General features: G+C 45.1%; 1 protein-coding gene across 1 annotated transcript in view; it reads left to right on the top strand.

The window, feature by feature from the left end:
• Window positions 1–16,916, top strand: part of CPAMD8 (C3 and PZP like alpha-2-macroglobulin domain containing 8) — a 93,086-nt gene that overhangs the window by 59,267 nt on the left and 16,903 nt on the right. The window contains exons 31-36 of the mRNA XM_024194256.3: window positions 683–769; window positions 1,838–1,974; window positions 2,383–2,538; window positions 3,200–3,262; window positions 4,410–4,648; window positions 11,224–11,311. Of these exons, the coding sequence (XP_024050024.1) occupies window positions 683–769; window positions 1,838–1,974; window positions 2,383–2,538; window positions 3,200–3,262; window positions 4,410–4,648; window positions 11,224–11,311 (770 nt within the window). The remainder of the gene's footprint in view (window positions 1–682; window positions 770–1,837; window positions 1,975–2,382; window positions 2,539–3,199; window positions 3,263–4,409; window positions 4,649–11,223; window positions 11,312–16,916) is intronic.

Genomic DNA, 16,916 nt, shown 5'->3' with positions numbered 1-16,916 from the left:
TGCTCTGAGGCTTCTCAGACAATGTACTCAGTACAGGCCTCCCCAAGGCACTTGTGGAAACAAGGTAACAACATTTGCCAGCTAGAACAAGTGATTTCAGTTTTCAGCCTGGGGAGGATATATCCTCTGAGATGAGGGCTTCCTCATAACATGAATCGACCTTTATAACATAGTTGTCCTGATTCTCAGGATACAGGGCAAAGTCCTTCAGCTGCAGACATTGGTTTGACTCCACCTTCCCTAGCTTCTAGCAGTATTGGTATGAGTGGCCTCTGCTGTGAGCAGTGTAAGTGCACCAGAGACTTTGCAGTGCCATTATGTGACATTTAGCATCCTTCTATGATGCCACAAAACTTGATCAGTGACACAAGATCTGATTCCGCAGATGGCTCCTCAGAATGCAAAATTCAGCAGCCTGTCAGCATTAATCCTCTGTTTCCTTCTGCCCCCAGCCAAAATAAATCCCTCTTTACAAATTGTTGTTAAGCACCAACAATGTAGTTAGTACTGTATGCAACCCAGAGGAATTCATAGTCCCTGCCCCAAGGAGCTTACTCTGTAAATGGAGTGGCAATGCAGTACAGGAGGTGGTTTGGTTTTAGAGCAAATATGTGACAGCAGAGTTTGATTCTCTCCATGTCTAGGGACTAGCTTTAACTTCTTTACTGCTTTACCATTCTAGATGGCTTTACACACTGGAGCTTAATGGGGACTCTGGTTACTGATGAAGATACATTCATGGGATTTAACGATGGGCTTTATCAATCAGGTACCCCTGTTTGTGGTTATTTATGATACTCCTGTTGGGGGAAAGACTGAGATTATTCTCTGTTGTTTTATATAATGCCTGCAGTGTCTTAACTGCTTTTCAGGTAAGTAAGAAGGGAAGGTCCCTGCCCCAAGGAGTTCACATTGTGAAGGCAAAAGAAAGGAAATGGGGTGCAACAAAAGTCCAGTGATTGAGTGGGGCAACATGCACACATCTTGTTAGTTGCATGTTTTTTATAATGCACTCTAATGTCCCTTTCACCCTCATTACGTCTGTGTTGTTAACAATTCAAGAAAGGAGCAGGAGAAGGCCGTGGCCAGACATTAAGAGAACTAGGAGGTGCAGAACCGGGTGTGGTCCATGCATTGCTGGCATTTCAGCCCATGTTGTCTCACCAGCTCTCCATAAAGCTTCATAGGAGATGGTGAATAAAATGGAGAAGAGCATTGAGTATTATGGGACTACTCAGGGGAGGAGTCATTTGCCATGGGAAATTAGAAGTGAAATATACTTAATTTTACAGTAACAGCTGTTTGGCCTAGGATTTTCAAAGGAGCCTAAGAGTGAGGTGCCCAGTTTCCGTTGACAGTCAATGGGAGTTGGCCATCTAATTCCTTAGTCTCCTTTGAATATGCCAGCACTAATAATTAACTATTTAAAACCCCAGGCTCCACTATCAAGAGTAATCATTGGGCTAGGTCAAAAAAGACCATGACTCTGCATGAAAAGTCCCATGACAGAGATGCAGAGTCAGCCATGCAGCTTGGGTGGCATGGAGGGGGAAAGGGAGCCAGTAAATTTGTGCAGGGGCTAAAAGTCAAGCAGAAGGAGTTGTGATCTGATGTGCCAGAGGAAAGATTAGATTGGAAGCTGACACATGAGGCCCATTTTGGAAAATGCCCGATGTAATTTGGGTACAGACATTTTTCACTGCTTCATTTGTCTCTTTCTGTCTTGGACTCTCTAGACCCTAAAGATTTTTTTAGCTTGTGAATCTACAGAGAGGTGATATCTAGCTCAGCCCAGTTTCCCTACTCCAGCTGTGGGTTTGATTGTTTTCCCTTTCAGTTGTATCTGCAGAAGTGGAAATGACAGCCTATGCACTGCTGACATACACACTCCTGGGAGATGTGGCCTCTGCACTTCCAGTGGTTAAATGGCTGTCGCAGCAGAGAAATGCACTTGGAGGATTCTCATCCACTCAGGTGAATTCCTGTCAGCTTGTGTAATTTCAGTACAGAAATATGTGCCAATCCAAATTGACTGATTTGGGACTAATCCGGGTTAGGTTTCACTCTGGAATCTAGGAGTCGTGCTAAATCCTGGGGCAGAGAATACCTCACAGTGCTCTTTATCATGCCTTTTGGGTGTGAGCAGCATGGGGTGAACTTGAATTTCTCTCTCACTTTCTCTGAGACTTCTGAGGGAGGAAGAGGTGCAGGGAGAGGGGAATGAAGCAATTCCATTTACTGTCTAAGCAAGTGCAGAGGAAACCTGAGCTGTCAGATGCTAATGCTAAATGCTAATGCTAATGCTAAACAGCACGTTGCTAGTTTATAAGGTGGATGCTCCTTGGTTCTTCATTAACTGTCTTTTCTTCCCCAATCCCGTAGGATACATGTGTAGCTCTGCAGGCTCTGGCTGAATATGCCATTCTTTCTTATGTTGGAGGAGTCAACCTTACCATTTCCCTGGCTTCCACTAATTTAGACTATCAAGAGACTTTTGAGCTTAACAAGATGAATAAGAAGGTTCTCCAGACTGCAGTGGTAAGTGGGTGCCTGAACAGATACAACTTCTTCTGCTTTAATGTTACCAGTTTCCCAAAGCGACCTGAATTTGGGTTCTGTGTTGTAACTCAGATCATTTCAGTGTGGCGGGGGAGGGGGGAATGGGCTGGATATTGTGAAATCTCAAGATTTTCTGCCCAACCTCTGATGGGAGAGGCAGCAAATACTCCGTTATGAGAGCATTCTTCATCATAACGGATGCCTGGTATTTGGTTTAGGACAATTACCACTGGCTGCTTGCGTTAAATATAGGGACTGAGGAACAGGGCCGGCTCCGGGGTTTTGGCTGCCCCAAGCAGCCAAAACCAAAAAAAAAAAAAAGCCCCGGCCCCCCGCCCAAAAAAACCCCCGACCGCGACCTGCCACGGCAATTTGGCGGGAGGTCCTTCACTCCCAGGCGGAGTGAGGGACCGTCCGCCGAATTGCCGCCGAATACCTGGAACTGTCGCCCCTGTCCGGAACGGCCGCCCCAAGCACCTGCTTGAGAAGCTGGTGCCTGGAGCCGGCCCTGCTGAGGAAGAATCTGCCATTTTTGTTCTGATTTTATATGGTTGCATGTAAACTGGAATGCTCTGTCACAAAGAGAGTAAAACCAAGGCTGACATGTCTTAACTGTGGATTCTCTTATGCTTGTTCCTAGATCCCCAGCATTCCCACTGGGCTGTTCGTAAGTGCCAAGGGCGAAGGCTGCTGTCTGATGCAGGTAAGGGTGCTGCCGGGCTGTGTAAAGGAGCTGAGAAGGTTACATTTAAACAGACAAGACAGTCTATTAAACATTAATTTCTTTCCAATCTCTTCCCCCAGTGATGAATTGGCATGGAGAGCCAACAAATAATCCTCTCTAAGCCTTTGCTATGTCTGTTTCTAATGTCTCAAGGAGGGTGGTACATGAGGGTGTGACTAGAAGTGACTGGGATGACATTTGAAAGTGAATATTTAGGCTGAATGTCAGGGAATGCTTCCTGATAGGGAGATGTCAAGCTGTGGGATAGTTTTATAAGAACATAAGAACAGCCATACTAGCCAGATCCATCTAGCCAGTATCCTGTCTTCTGACAGTGGCCAATGCCAGGTGCCCCAGAGGGAGTGAACAGAACAGGTAATGATCAAGTGATCCATTCCCTGTCGCCCATTCCCAGCTTCTGGCAAACAGAGGCTAGGGACACCATCCCTGCCCATTCTGGCTAATAGCCATTGATGGACCAATCCTCCATGAATTTATCTAGTTCTTTTTTGAACCCTGTTATAATCTTGGCCTTCACAACATCCTCTGGCAAAGAGTTCCACAGGACTGTGTGTTGTGTGAAGAAATACTTCCTTTTGTTTGTTTTAAACCTGCTGCCTATTCATTTCATTTGGTGACCCCTAGTTCTTGTGTTATGAGAAGGAGTAAATAACACTTCCTTATTTACTTTCTCCACACCAGTTATGATTTTATAGACCTCTATCATATCCCCCCTTAGTCGTCTCTTTTCCAAGCTGAAAAGTCCCAGTCTTATTAATCTCTCCTCATATGGAAGCCATTCCATACCCCTAATCATTTGTGTTGCCCTTTTCTGAAACTTTTCCAATTCCAATATAAGAGATGATAAGAAATTCTCTTTGGTAAAATCTCCCATCTGTAGACATTAGGTTTGGCAGTTGGAATGTCACTGTGAGCAGTGGTGTTACTGATGCAGGATGTTACTAGTAAATTGCTCAAGGTCCCCCACAAAATGTATGAGAGTCTGGTCTCTGCTCTCGTCTCTCTGGAAGAGTCGGGTGATGCTGCAGGGTCTAAACGATGCTTTTATTGCTTCACAGTCAATGGCACTAAAACCAGACCTGATTTTCCCCCCTCTTTGCTGCAGATTGATGTCACTTACAATGTGCCTGACCCTGTTGCTAAACCAGCTTTCCAGCTTCTGGTTAACCTGAAAGAGCCCAAATCAGAGTGTCATCGGCAAACTCAGCACCCCCTACGGCCCCTCTCTCCAGATGAGAATCGCTCAGAAGCCTCCCACAGAGAACGGACACTGGTGGATGATGATGACCCAGCTTCTGATCAAGATCACCAGGAATACAAAGTGATCCTGGAGACGTGCACTAGGTAGTGAAATCCCTTTATTTCCTTCAACATGGCTCTCTGTACAGGTGGGCTAGGCTTGTTACCAGCAGATCCTTCCACTAGTCCTTCCATTGCAAACCACTCCCAGATGTTCTTCCAGTGAGAATTGCATCCCGTCCCTACATCTATGGGGGTTTATAATGTGTTTTTATGGGATACATACTGTTATACTGTTCTTGCTGTGTTGTCCTTGTCTAAGATCAAGTAAGACAGAACAATTCACGTTTTATTTGTCCTAGTAGTCTCACTTGAATTGCTCAGGTGTTGAAGCCAGAATAACAGGTAAGATAGTTTGTGTCTGAGGCACTCATGAATAAATACCAAATGTTAAGAGTTGCAAATAAAGATAGGCAGGGAGTGTTTATTATTGGAATGGTTCCATCAATAATTTAAACTGATTCAGTAGGACACATGATTAAGACATTTTTAATCTGATTTTTTTTTTTTTTTTTTTTGCCTTTTCTCTCACTCTACCCCTTTGAAACTGATGTGTTTTCTTACTTAAACTACTTTGCCTCCCTGGAGTGTGCACATTGGTGTATTCTTGCAGTACGCCCATGAGAGCTGTGCTGTGCATACCTCCTTGATATTGTATGGTTACCCATGAGTGCTTGGTTGCTGGCTTTGATATTTTTAGTTTTGAAGCACTTTTTGAGAGGAGGAAAAACATGCACAAAGAATTTACCAATTGTTGGATAGAAAGGAGGTGACACTTGGAGACTACTGGCTCTGATTAAGCCTTTATATATTTATTATTGTCTCTTACAAAACCTGAAGAAAACAGACTAAACCATCTCATTACATCAGGTGCAAAAGAAAAAGTTCCAGAACATTTTCCACCGCTATATTAATGAAAGATTCCTTAGAAACCTAAAGGAGTTAGGTAATCCCAGTTAGGTAATTCTACATGAAACATGGCCATGGTTCTATAAATATTATTGACTTGACTCTAATTTAATGTTTATTTGAGTTGCTCAGGCTAGTCTGTTCAGTTTTGGATACAGAAACTCTAACAAAGGATGCTGGTTGCCATGGTATCAGTTTGGAATCCGATTGCTGGTATGGCTCTGTAGTCACTATGGTAACAGTGCAGTCTGTGAGATTATTTGGTTGACATGGTTCCCCAGAGCCGACTATTTATCTGCTTGTTTCTTATTAAAGAATGTTAGAAATTAGTTAGAAAAAATGTCTGGAGTGATACCAACACACACTGGTTTTCATCCGTAGAACTCAAAGTGTTTTGTAAAGGCTGTCAGCAGCCTTATCCCCATTTTATCGATTGGGAAACTGAGGCATGGGGAAGAGGCTTGCCTGTAGTGTTACAATGAGTGAGTTGCAGGGACAGGAAATAGAACCTCGCTCTTCTGACTCTTTCCTGTGCTGAATCCACCAGACTTTCACCCCAGGCTTGAAATCCTGCCCCTATTGTCAACAGATTGCTTTGGTTTCAAGGAGGTTTGTGGTAGGGCAGACTGAAGGGAAGGGAAGCCCAGAGCAAGAGTGAGGAGGCATTTACAAATGTCAAAGTGCACAGCAGATAAAACTGAAAATTCCCCAAATCTTCATAACCCTCTTGCATTTCCATTTCCGATATGCCAGGTGCTGGGGTTCTAGCGGTTAAAGAATTATCTGGTCTGGATGCCCTAAATCTCAGCAGCAGCAGCACAGTCACTCAGTGCCTCATCACAGCAATGGGAATGTCTGTGCTTCCCTGTCTGCTGCCACCTCCTCCCTGCCAAAGAGTTAAACACAGATATTGGATACAGTCCTGAAAACAATCTGTCAGAGTGACTCCAAACAAAGATAGGACTCTGTCGTCTCTAAACTCACCAAACCCTTCTTTCTGGCTCTTATGCTATGTTGCTGGCAGTCATGATGTTAATGAATGCCAAGGACCCATGAAATCCCCAGGTCTGGCCCCACATAGACTTGCATTTCACAAGCCAGCTTTATGCCTCCCTCTAGCAGCAATGTCTGAGTCTCAGGTCTTACTGCCCCTTGCACCTCCACTGCCGCATTTTGCTGGGGACCCTGAAAATTGTCTGGCCAGTTCTGTGTAACCACAAGAGCCTGTCCAGGTTCTTTAGCAAACTCTCCCTGGCTCAGAGGTTTTCACCTGCTGCTTTGCCCTCCTGGCACTGGGAGCTGTGGGTTTATGATCAGTGGAAGAAGGGGCATTTCTCAGGCCTGTTGAGTTAACTGGTCTCTGTGTAACTGCACCAGCATCTTACCAGATAGAGTGGTTCCAGTACCAGCTCTGCTTTGCACTCACGGCCGGCTCCAGGCACAAGCCTGGCAAGCAGGTGCTTGGGGCGGCCACTCCGGAGAGGGGCGGCACGTCCAGCTATTCGGCGGCAATTCGGCGGACGGTCCCTCACTCCCGCTCGGAGCGAAGGACCTCCCGCCGAATTGCCGCTGCAGATCGCGATCACGGCTTTTTTTTTTTTGGCTGCTTGGGGCGACCAAAACCCTGGAGCCGGCCCTGTTTGCACTCATGCAGCACATTTGTGTCAGGGGTTTGCACCAGTGTAGCTATATCATGTGGTTACTTAATGTTGGCAGGCCCTGACTCTGCTATTGCATGAGCATCTTGTGGGGAGGCAAGTTTGAAAGGTTCTTCATCTGTTCATTGAAGATGTCTGTAACTAAGGAGGCTGCCTTGCATCAACACAACCTTTCTGGTGTCATTTCTGAAACTTCTGCCATGGGAATTGCTAGAGCAAAGACAGAAATTTGAAAGGAAGCCCAGTCTGAGGAGATTGAAGTCTTGGACAACAAACAAAACCAAATGAGATCTTCCCTGCCCCTTAGTCCCCCAGTAAAGATGTTCTTTAACTTCCCCTGTAGAGCTTGAACGGGGGGCATATAAGGGTAGCAATGGGAATGCATCAAGCTGGAGTTGTTACACAAGAGGAAAATTGTTTATTTTGAGGAGTCAAGTGCTCAGATGGAGTCCTTGGGACATTTCCTTTTTGGGGTGAGACTGAATGAATATATGAATTTAGAGAAAAGAGAGTGCTCTACTGGAACAGGAAATGCCACTTTCTCTCTGAGGAGTTAGCTGGGTCTAAATCATAATTGCACTAATCTTCTTGTTGCAATAGTGCCACTGCTTCCATGCAGTGAGGAATTGAAATCAATGAGCATCTGCCCTCTTTGTAACATACAATGGATTGGAAGGATTCTCCTCCATCTGCTTGTGTTTTACCATAGAAATATGAGGAATGACAAGCTTTGTTTTCCCTGGCTTTGCTGGAGGCCTCATTGATGTTGCGGAGGATGATGTGCATAGTGAGCTCTCTCACATTATTTGAACAAGTGAGGATGTTTGACTGTAAGCTCTTTGGAGCAGGAACCATCTTTTTTTCTGTGTTTGTACAGCGCCTAGCACAGCAGAGTCCTGGTTCATGGCTCGGGCTCCTTGACACTACAGTAGTACAAATAATTATTAATAATAATCATAATAACAAAGACACTCTCATCCCTAGGTGTCAATTAGGCATTGGAATGAATTGGATGTTTACAAAATACCAGTTTTAACTAGACTAAAAATCTTCCCTTCCACATTGTGCAGTTTTTGCTCTTTTGTGATATGATATGTCCCCAATTCTCCAGTCACCATAGAGTCCCCCAGAGTAGACAGGATCCAAATTCGTATGATAAAACGCAAAGGGAAAAAACACACCCATTTGCTTTCCCCTCTGCAGTCCCCTTTAAGATGTAGTTCAGTGTTTCAGTTCAGCCCCTTGGTTTACTGGGCTTAAGCACTTCCCCTCAAATGAATTGTAGCCAACAATGTCTCCACCTCGGAACAAGGTTTCCTAACCAACTGTTTATAGAAAGTTCTGGACGAGCAGGATTGGCTGGCTTGGGACCTGGTAATGGGATATGAATTCCTTTAACCCCAATTAACCACTTCCAGCCCCAAAGGCCATGTCGGGGAAAGGCCATTTGGGGGTCTTATGTGTCCTCATCTCACTTGGCACTAATCAGTATCCTCGCTGGCAGACACAGCAGAGAAGCTAAGGACTAAACTGGTTATGGAGGGTTAACCAGCCTGTCACCTCTGCACTGCCTCTGTCCATGCCATACCTGTTCTTTTCTAACCATGGGAGCTCGCTCTCTAAGGATACGTCTACACAGCAAAAAAAAAAAAAAAAAAAAACCTACGGCAGCAAGCCTCAGAGCCTAGGTCAGCTGACTCTGGCTCATGGGGGTTGCGCTACAGGGGTAAAAATAGCAGTGTAGATGTTCCTGATTGTACTGGAGCCTGGGGACATAGACCCTCCCCCCTCGCTGGTTTCAGAGCCCAGGCTCCAGCCCGAGTGGGAGTGTCTGCAATGCTATTTTTAGCCCCATAGCGCAAGACCAAGTCAGTTGATGTGGGCTCTGGAACTCGCTGCCGCAGGGCTGTTTTTTTGTTTTGGTTTGGGGTTTTTTTTGCTGTGTAGATGTGCCCTTAGGCACTTCTCATGTATATCACATTGAGCCCAGTGTGTCTCTGCATTTCCTTTAAGATATGGCCATGCTTTTTTATTTACAGAGCCGCAGATAAAGCCCAGAGCCTTGCGGTTTATGTTTGTGACGCTCAATAAGAGCTTTGGATTGTATCATGAAGTTCTGCAAGTGGTGACCCTCAGGCTGAGTTATTCCATGTAGAGGTGGCTGAATTTCCATCTTGTCCAGGGTCACAAGACATGGGCATTATCTGAAGCGAGTCTGTGTATTTTTAATTACCCATTACCCTGATATCTAAGTGCAGGGCTGGGGAAAGGGATTCAGAGGCCCTGTTAGTGCCTAGAATGCCCCCCATCCACAAAAGTGGGTCTGTGCAGAGCTGCTGCATGTCTGAGCTACCTTTCTGCGTTGTTTGTTGTTTGCAATATACGTTGCACATGTGTGCCAAGGTCACCAATCCAGGGACTACTCTTTCTTATGCCTTAACCCATTCCCAGCAGGCCACTTGAGGGAGAAGCAGAAGCATTTCCTCCCACAAGGGGCCATTTCCCTCTGTCAGCAGCGCACTTGCCCAGTGATGTCCAATAATTAATAATTAGCCTAGCAGCCCCATGATAGACTGTATCCTTCTCCTCCTCTTCTGCCTGCCTTCCCACATCTTTGTGCTCTATGGGCTGCACTTAATTTTTGGCTAGCAAAAGCAGAGAGGAGTGTGACATTACACTCCATATTCTTTATGGAAATATGCTTATAATATGGATATAACATAACTAAGATATACTTTATGCAAGATGGATCTTGTAAGGTATCCTTGGAAAGGCTATGATTTACTGGGATGTGATTATTCAGTTTGTATGCATGTATCATGTCTGTATCTAAAGTTAGGAATATGGACTATGTAACAATTACAACTGGTGGTGTATTGGGAAGACACCCACCAGAGGACAGGCCATCAAATTTGATGAGCCATCAGGAAGGAACAACAAAACCATGAAGATACTAATCTCTCTCCCTCCTGGGGGGCGGGGGGGGGGAATTAACTGTGACACTACTAGGTCAGGTGGTCTTGTCACCTGATACTAAACATTACCTGGGACTTTTTGTAACTTTCCACTGGAAGGGAAGGGTGTATGTGTCAAGTTTGGGAAACAAAGGATTCCCGCCTTATGTAAATCCTATTTAAGGATGGGGAGGAAGGCAAACAGGACTCCTCGTCTCCATGGCCTGTCTGCCCAAGAAGAGTGCTAAAGCCACCTGAAGGGAAGGCGGCGGGGGGGGAGTCCAGACTGAGACAGGGGTCCAGTCTGAAAAGAAATATAACTGGAATTCTGAACTACAGAAACTTTGCAACCTGACTAAAATAATATTTAGGGTAAGGAATTACATTTTATAACCTGTTTCTCAAGTATATTGATCTTAGCTTGCGTACTTTGTTTTATTTGCTCAGTAATCTGCTTTGTTCTGTCTGTTATCTCTTATATTCACTTAAAATTCACCTTTTGTAGTTAATAAAAGTTGTTTTGTTTATTATTAAAACCAATTTCTGTAATTTCTAAAGGGGGGGGCAAGAAGTCATGCACATCTCTCTTCACATTGAGGAAGAGGGTGAATTTTATGAGCTTGCACTGTACAAATATTTCTATTCAGTGCAAGACAGTAGTATTTTGGATTTGTCTCCCAAAAGGGGTGGACACGTGAGTGCTGGGGGAGGGAGCCCTCTCACACAGAACTGACTTCAGTCTGTGTCTGCAGCAGGGTGTGGCCCTACCTGTGTGTGTGCTACAAGAGAGCCTAATTCAGCACAGCAGGGAGACGGAACCCAGGCTGATTTCGCAGGGGAGGATCAGTTAAACCCCAGCATATCAGGTGGCATCCCAGAAGCGGGGTCCAACCTGTCACAAGCAGCTTTTATAAAACTAAAGAGAATGTGGCTTTTAGCAAGCCCTTCAGTTGGGATTAGGTATCTTCTTCTCCTAGACCTTGGGTGTAACTTTTCTTTGAAAGCGTCTGTCTCAAGTCTGCTTCATCCCCAACTGCTCCAGGTATGGTTTAACTCAGGTCCTAACTTTATTCTCTCTCTTTTTATCCCCCTTGGGAAGGTGGCTGCATTCGGGATCGTCAAATATGGCTGTCTTGGAGGTGCCCTTGTTCTCAGGTTTCCGAGCAGATATTGAGAGCCTGGAGCAGGTAAGATGTTGTGATCAGAGTGCAGAGCATGTGCTTAGGGGTTGGCCTTGGCTCTTTCATTAGCAGGGATTCCCTTTGAGGCGCTTGTGGAGGTAAATGCCATATTATGTGAGAAGAGATGTAATTAAAATCAGAGGGTTGCAGATTTCACTTGTCAGAAAATATTTATCTGAAGTGGGGAAACAGATGTTCTGAGTAAGATTAACAAATTTACCTAACTCAGCCAAATAAGCCTTTATTACTGTGCATGGCTCATGGTAATTAAATGAGACTCATTTGGAAAAGCTGAAGTGAAAATGTGCTCCAACAGGAGCTGTTTATGGCTTCTTAGGGGCTGTATTATCTCCAACATCTGGATTCGATTTCATTGGAGGCTCTGTGTCTTGGAATTTTTTTTTCTGGGAGAACATCATGTTTATTGCAAGCCAAACTGAGGTGGACAGAATGTGCCTCTTGCCCAGCCAGCCCTCTAGAAGGGAGGAACTACAATCTTCAGATTCGCTTTAGGCTTTGTTGCAGCATTACACTGTTTTCATTGCTTTTTGATATTATAAATAAAATTGTTAGTGACGCTCTATCTGAAGAGAGAAAAGGAACTAACATGCTATCTCTGAGAAACAGCAAAAGAGCTAATCAGGAATTTCTCTACACAACAGACCTCTTCCTTTAATGGCCTTGTCTTTTCCGTGGGGGGAAAAAGCTGTGTTCATAACTCAAGTTAACTAACAAGGTACAATTCTACTGAAGACAAGGCAGTTTAATTTGACTTTCTAACTCACGTGAAGACTACAAACTGCCTTGTCTTCACTAGGATTGTACCTCAAGTTAGTTAATTTGAGTTGAGAATGCACCTTTCCCCCCCCCCAGTGAAGATGAAGCCATTATGTGCATCTTCAGAGGGCTGCAGTTTGAGTCAAAACTTGTCCTCAGATACTCTCACATAACTGTCACTGAAGCCAGTGAGATTGTTTGTTAGTATCTGAGAATAGAATTTGACCTTTTATGTATTAGGGGAGCATGTATACTTGTTTTTGTGCAGATATATACGCCTGTAATGCATGGAGCATTTACTTTAAAAGAAAATGGAAAAGGTTTTGTAAATATGGGTAGCAGGATACAGTGTGTGTGCACCCTTGGAATCTCCAATCTGCTGTGTTTTAAATATATGCATTTGAAAATTAAGTTTTCTTTCACTTACCGGCTAATTCCTGAGTCTGGGATTCTCTCTTTCCCCTGCAACAAGTGGAACAATCATAAATGCCTAAAGCAGAGTAGAAAGTGCAGGAAAACCCAGGTCAAATTGTGGGGAACCCTAGAGTCCTTGCTATAGAGATAGTAATGTTGAACCTCTCTTCTGCTTCTTTTTCACAGACTGCAGAGGATGTGTGGGTAGTACATATGTTGCCTATAGGTAATGGGAGGTTGCATATCAGTATAAGGAAATATCACCAACAGGAGTCTTCCATATTGCTGTGTGGAAGATAGTGAGGAAATAACTGAGGGGCCTATGTTGGTCTTGGTTTACGTTTGGATTACTTCCTGTGGAAGTGCTATAAGTAAAGGCAAAAGGATATGGGTGGAAAACTGGCTTAGGAACAGGAGATGCAGGGCAGCTTTAGAGCAGATAGTAACATTCCCAGTTGGAATCACTGTCAGGACCTCTTCTCTGTTAGCCAGAGGGATGGATGATGAATAGGTGAGCTGATACTGTTCTGAAAGAAGGAGGCTATTACTTTGAAGGGGGCACATACAGATCAATGGAGAGAATACCAGCTGTAAGGGCTAAGGGAGTTGCTGGGCTTATTCTCCTTGCAGAAGAGGAGGCTCTGAGGTTTCAAAAATAATGGAAGGGACTGATTGTTGCTAACAATAAATTGTTCACACTGGAGAGGGGATCAAACACCAGGAGTGAAGTGCGAGCGCTCCTCTGTTGGACAGAATTGCATTACACAAATGGGACTAAATCTTTGGAATATGTTACTGAAAAGGGCAATTGAAGCAAATAGTATAAAAGAGTCTGAGAGAGGTCCAGGAAAAGCAAGGAGTGAAACACTAGAAAGCACTGGCATATTGGGCTAAGAAGCCAACCCCAGGGGCTCCTTATATTCCTGGTAGGGCCTGATGCAGCTAAAGAAGCAGTAGGAGCTCTCAGGACCCAGGACACACTGTGTTGGCCTAACCTGCGCCTCCCCACAGCACAGGAACATTGGAATGAGCCGCTGGGGTGGATTTTCCTCTTGGGGTTTCAGGTGCTGACACTTTCTGGAGGCTGCAAGGTTTATGTGTCAGTTAATCCTAGAATGGTTTTGGCCAAGAGAATTGTGTTCTGGTATTAGACTGATTTCATGGCTATGCCAGCCAAGTGTTTCTCTAGTACATGGAGGGAATGAATTAGTGAGGTTTGTTCTGCACAGAGCTATAGATAGAGAGTTTTAAAGTAGGAGCAATTCCACTCCTGAACAGAGGGCCAGCACAGGGCCTGTTCAGTACTCACACCATCAAGACTTAGTGGTTTATGCTGGCACTCTGCTCAGGGTGAATTTCACTCATTCTGAATAAAGCCAGCTTTACTAGTAGTTTGATGTGTGGTTAACGCCAGAGTGGATGTACCATGATCTAGGACAGGGGTTCTCAAGCTTTTTTCTTTCTGAGACTCCCCCAACAAGTTATAAAAACTTCACGGCCTGCCTGTGCCACAACAACTTTTTTCTGCATATAAAAGCCACAGCCAGCATTAGGGAGTTGCAAGCAAGACTGTTGCCTAGGGCCGCACACCACAGGGGGCCCCGCAAAGCTAAATTGCCCAGGCTTCGACCTCAGACCCAGGTGGCAGAGTTCAGGGCCCCAGACTTCAGCCCCGCATGGCGGGGCTTCAGCTTTCTGCCCTGGCCCCAGCGAATCTAACACTGGCCCTGCTTGGTGCATTCCCTGAAAGCTGTTTGCACCCTGCCAGGGGGCCCTGGACCCCTGGTTGAGAACCACTGATCTAGGATTCAGGAACTCCTGAGTTTTAATCCCAGTTCCCCCACGGATTCACTGTGTGATCTTAGCCGGTCACTTCTTCTCTCTGTGCCCCAATATCCTTCATCTGTAAAATAAGGATAATACTTACTTGCCTCACAGGAATGACTACTCTGGCAATTAGTTAATAATCGCACAGTGCATGGCACATGCGAAGTGGCCTGTACATGCTAACTGTTCTATTCAGCACCCAGGCACTTTAATGATGGATGAGTCAGAAAGGCCTTAGCCTTCCAGTGGGTGGTCATAACAAGCTTTGGGCACTGCACCACAAATCTGCCACAGAATATTTGAGACACGTGGGACCCCAGGGATTCGGGTGTCCCATTTAGCACCCTCATGCCAATGTCGAGGCGCTGCAGGTCTCCCTTCCAAATGCTGACGTGCATCCTGGGGGACAGAACAGAACAAAATGGGGAACATATCCAAGCCGGAGTAGAGAAGGGGTCAAAGACCGACCCACACTGGATGTATTGTTAAATACATTATATCTGGGAAGCATCGTATGCGAGTTTAATATCCCTCCCCTGTCACAGCTGAATGATCTCTCCAACACATTAGGCACACACAGGCATTTCTCAAGCACTGGGCACAAAGGTCTGTCTTTGCTTCCTCCCTATAAACAAATGTGTTTGTGGTGGCCTTTCCCATCTCCCCTTTCCCTAGATCATGATCTCCCCTGTTCCCAGTACCCCCAGGGTTTCTGTTAGGGAGGGGAGGCAGTAAAGGATCTCAGTTCACCAATGGTCTATTGTTGTTTGGGGGTGGAGGGAGGGGTATGCCCTTTAAGATGCTGGTTCCATAGAGTAACAGATAATTTTCTTTCCCTATTGCTTGGGGGGGCGGGGGGAGAGTTGATTACACTTGCTTCTTGATGTGAAGATTGAACCCATGAAGCACCCAGAGCATGAAACATCTGTGCTGAGAGAGATTTAACTGCGGGCCGCTCCAGCCTCTTGCCTTTGGAAGCAGCACTGCGATTTGCATAGCTCTTACTGCCCGGGAGCTGATTCAGATTCAACCAGTCTGCAAGTCCTCTGAACCAAACACTCTGCAGACAGCACCCCTGTCTGAGGAAACAGTTGTTTGTATGGGAGAAGGTGCTGAGCAGTCCATTCCCACAGCCTTCTCTGGGGCTGCAGCTGAGTGATTCCCACTGCAGATAAAAGGAGTCATGCAGCTAAAAGATATAACTCCTTCAGGGAGCAATTTGCAAAGGTCTGTGGCCCAGTCTCCCTTTCTGCAGGTGCAATTTGCACCCACAAAAATGAACTGTAGGTGGAGATCTCAATTCTCACACCTGTTGCACTTGGAGGCATTGCACAGATATGCACTTGCAGTTCAGTTGTGACACAAAATGTGCATGCAAATTGTGCCTACAAAAGGAGGCTGCTCTTTTTAACACATAGCCCCAAATGTGCCTCTTGTTTGGACCACTTTATTTGTCATTAGAGACTCAAGACATTCCTATCTCTGTGTTTTCTTGCTGCTCCCACTCTCTTCCCCCACCCCATGCACTTACCCCCATGTCCTAGGGGGTTTTATAAATCAGCTTTCCTCGTTAGGTGTTTGCACTCACAAGGGAATAATGTGCACAGAGGGGATTCCCATGGAGCTCTGGGGATGGGGATGGTTAATGAAGAGGCAGCCCCCCTTACTGTGTAGCAACAAATCCTCCTAATAGTGCTGGGTGTCGACAAGGTCAGGGGTCACCACAGGCTGGCATATCAAACTTCACCAAAAAAATGCAACTTTAGCTGAGCAGAGCATTTCCCGGTGGCGCCAGTCTCACCGAGCCCTCATAAAAGGGCTGTCTGCAGCCGTCCATGGCTGAGTAATAACAGCCACCACCAGGCCCCTAAAATTATACGGACAAATTAAATTGGCCCTTTCCATATTGTGTGGGACTTAAACACATGTTCCTTTTCTTGTTACAGTAATAGCAGGAAGCTGTGCGCAGGGTTTTACAGCTCTGAGCAGCACACTAAAGAAATTCACAGCTACAAATATTAGTAGCAGGTTGGGTGAATTGCAGTGCATGTGCTTGTAGCCCCACATTGTATCTCTTAACAAATAATAATAATGCCTTGCCCTCCTTTCCATTGGGCATTAATCCTGGGTTCTCAAAGCACTTTAGGAATAGTATTTTAAGAGTTGTATGAAAAATATTGTTCTCATATCACAAATGGATCAACAGAGAGGTTAAGGGAGTTGCCTAAAATCACACAGAGCACAGTTGGGAATAGAACCCAAGCATCCAGACTTCTTCTAATCCACTGGACATCACTCCAGTGGATTTAATAGGAATCTGATTAGAAATGGTTTAAACCTATAGAATTTAATAGGGAGCAAGACCCTTTCTATGGACCTATGAGGCATCCTATAGCATTCTGTAGTAGGGATATAATTATCTGTTTCTGTGGAATGGCTCATTCATTCAATAGTCATGTTATTTTCTGATAAATTCTCTTGAACTTTTCCATAAGGGTAGTAATCCTGCTGCACACACAGCACAGGGAGAACAGCTCTCGGGACACTGATGAACAACGCCAGATGACGTGGATTTCAGGGAGCCAGCACTTTA

This window comes from Terrapene carolina, unplaced genomic scaffold, assembly GCF_002925995.2.
Source record: "Terrapene carolina triunguis isolate 2854851 unplaced genomic scaffold, T_m_triunguis-2.0 Scaffold194, whole genome shotgun sequence".
In the NCBI taxonomy this organism is placed as follows: domain Eukaryota; kingdom Metazoa; phylum Chordata; order Testudines; family Emydidae; genus Terrapene; species Terrapene triunguis.
This window is presented reverse-complemented; position numbering and strand designations above follow the sequence as displayed.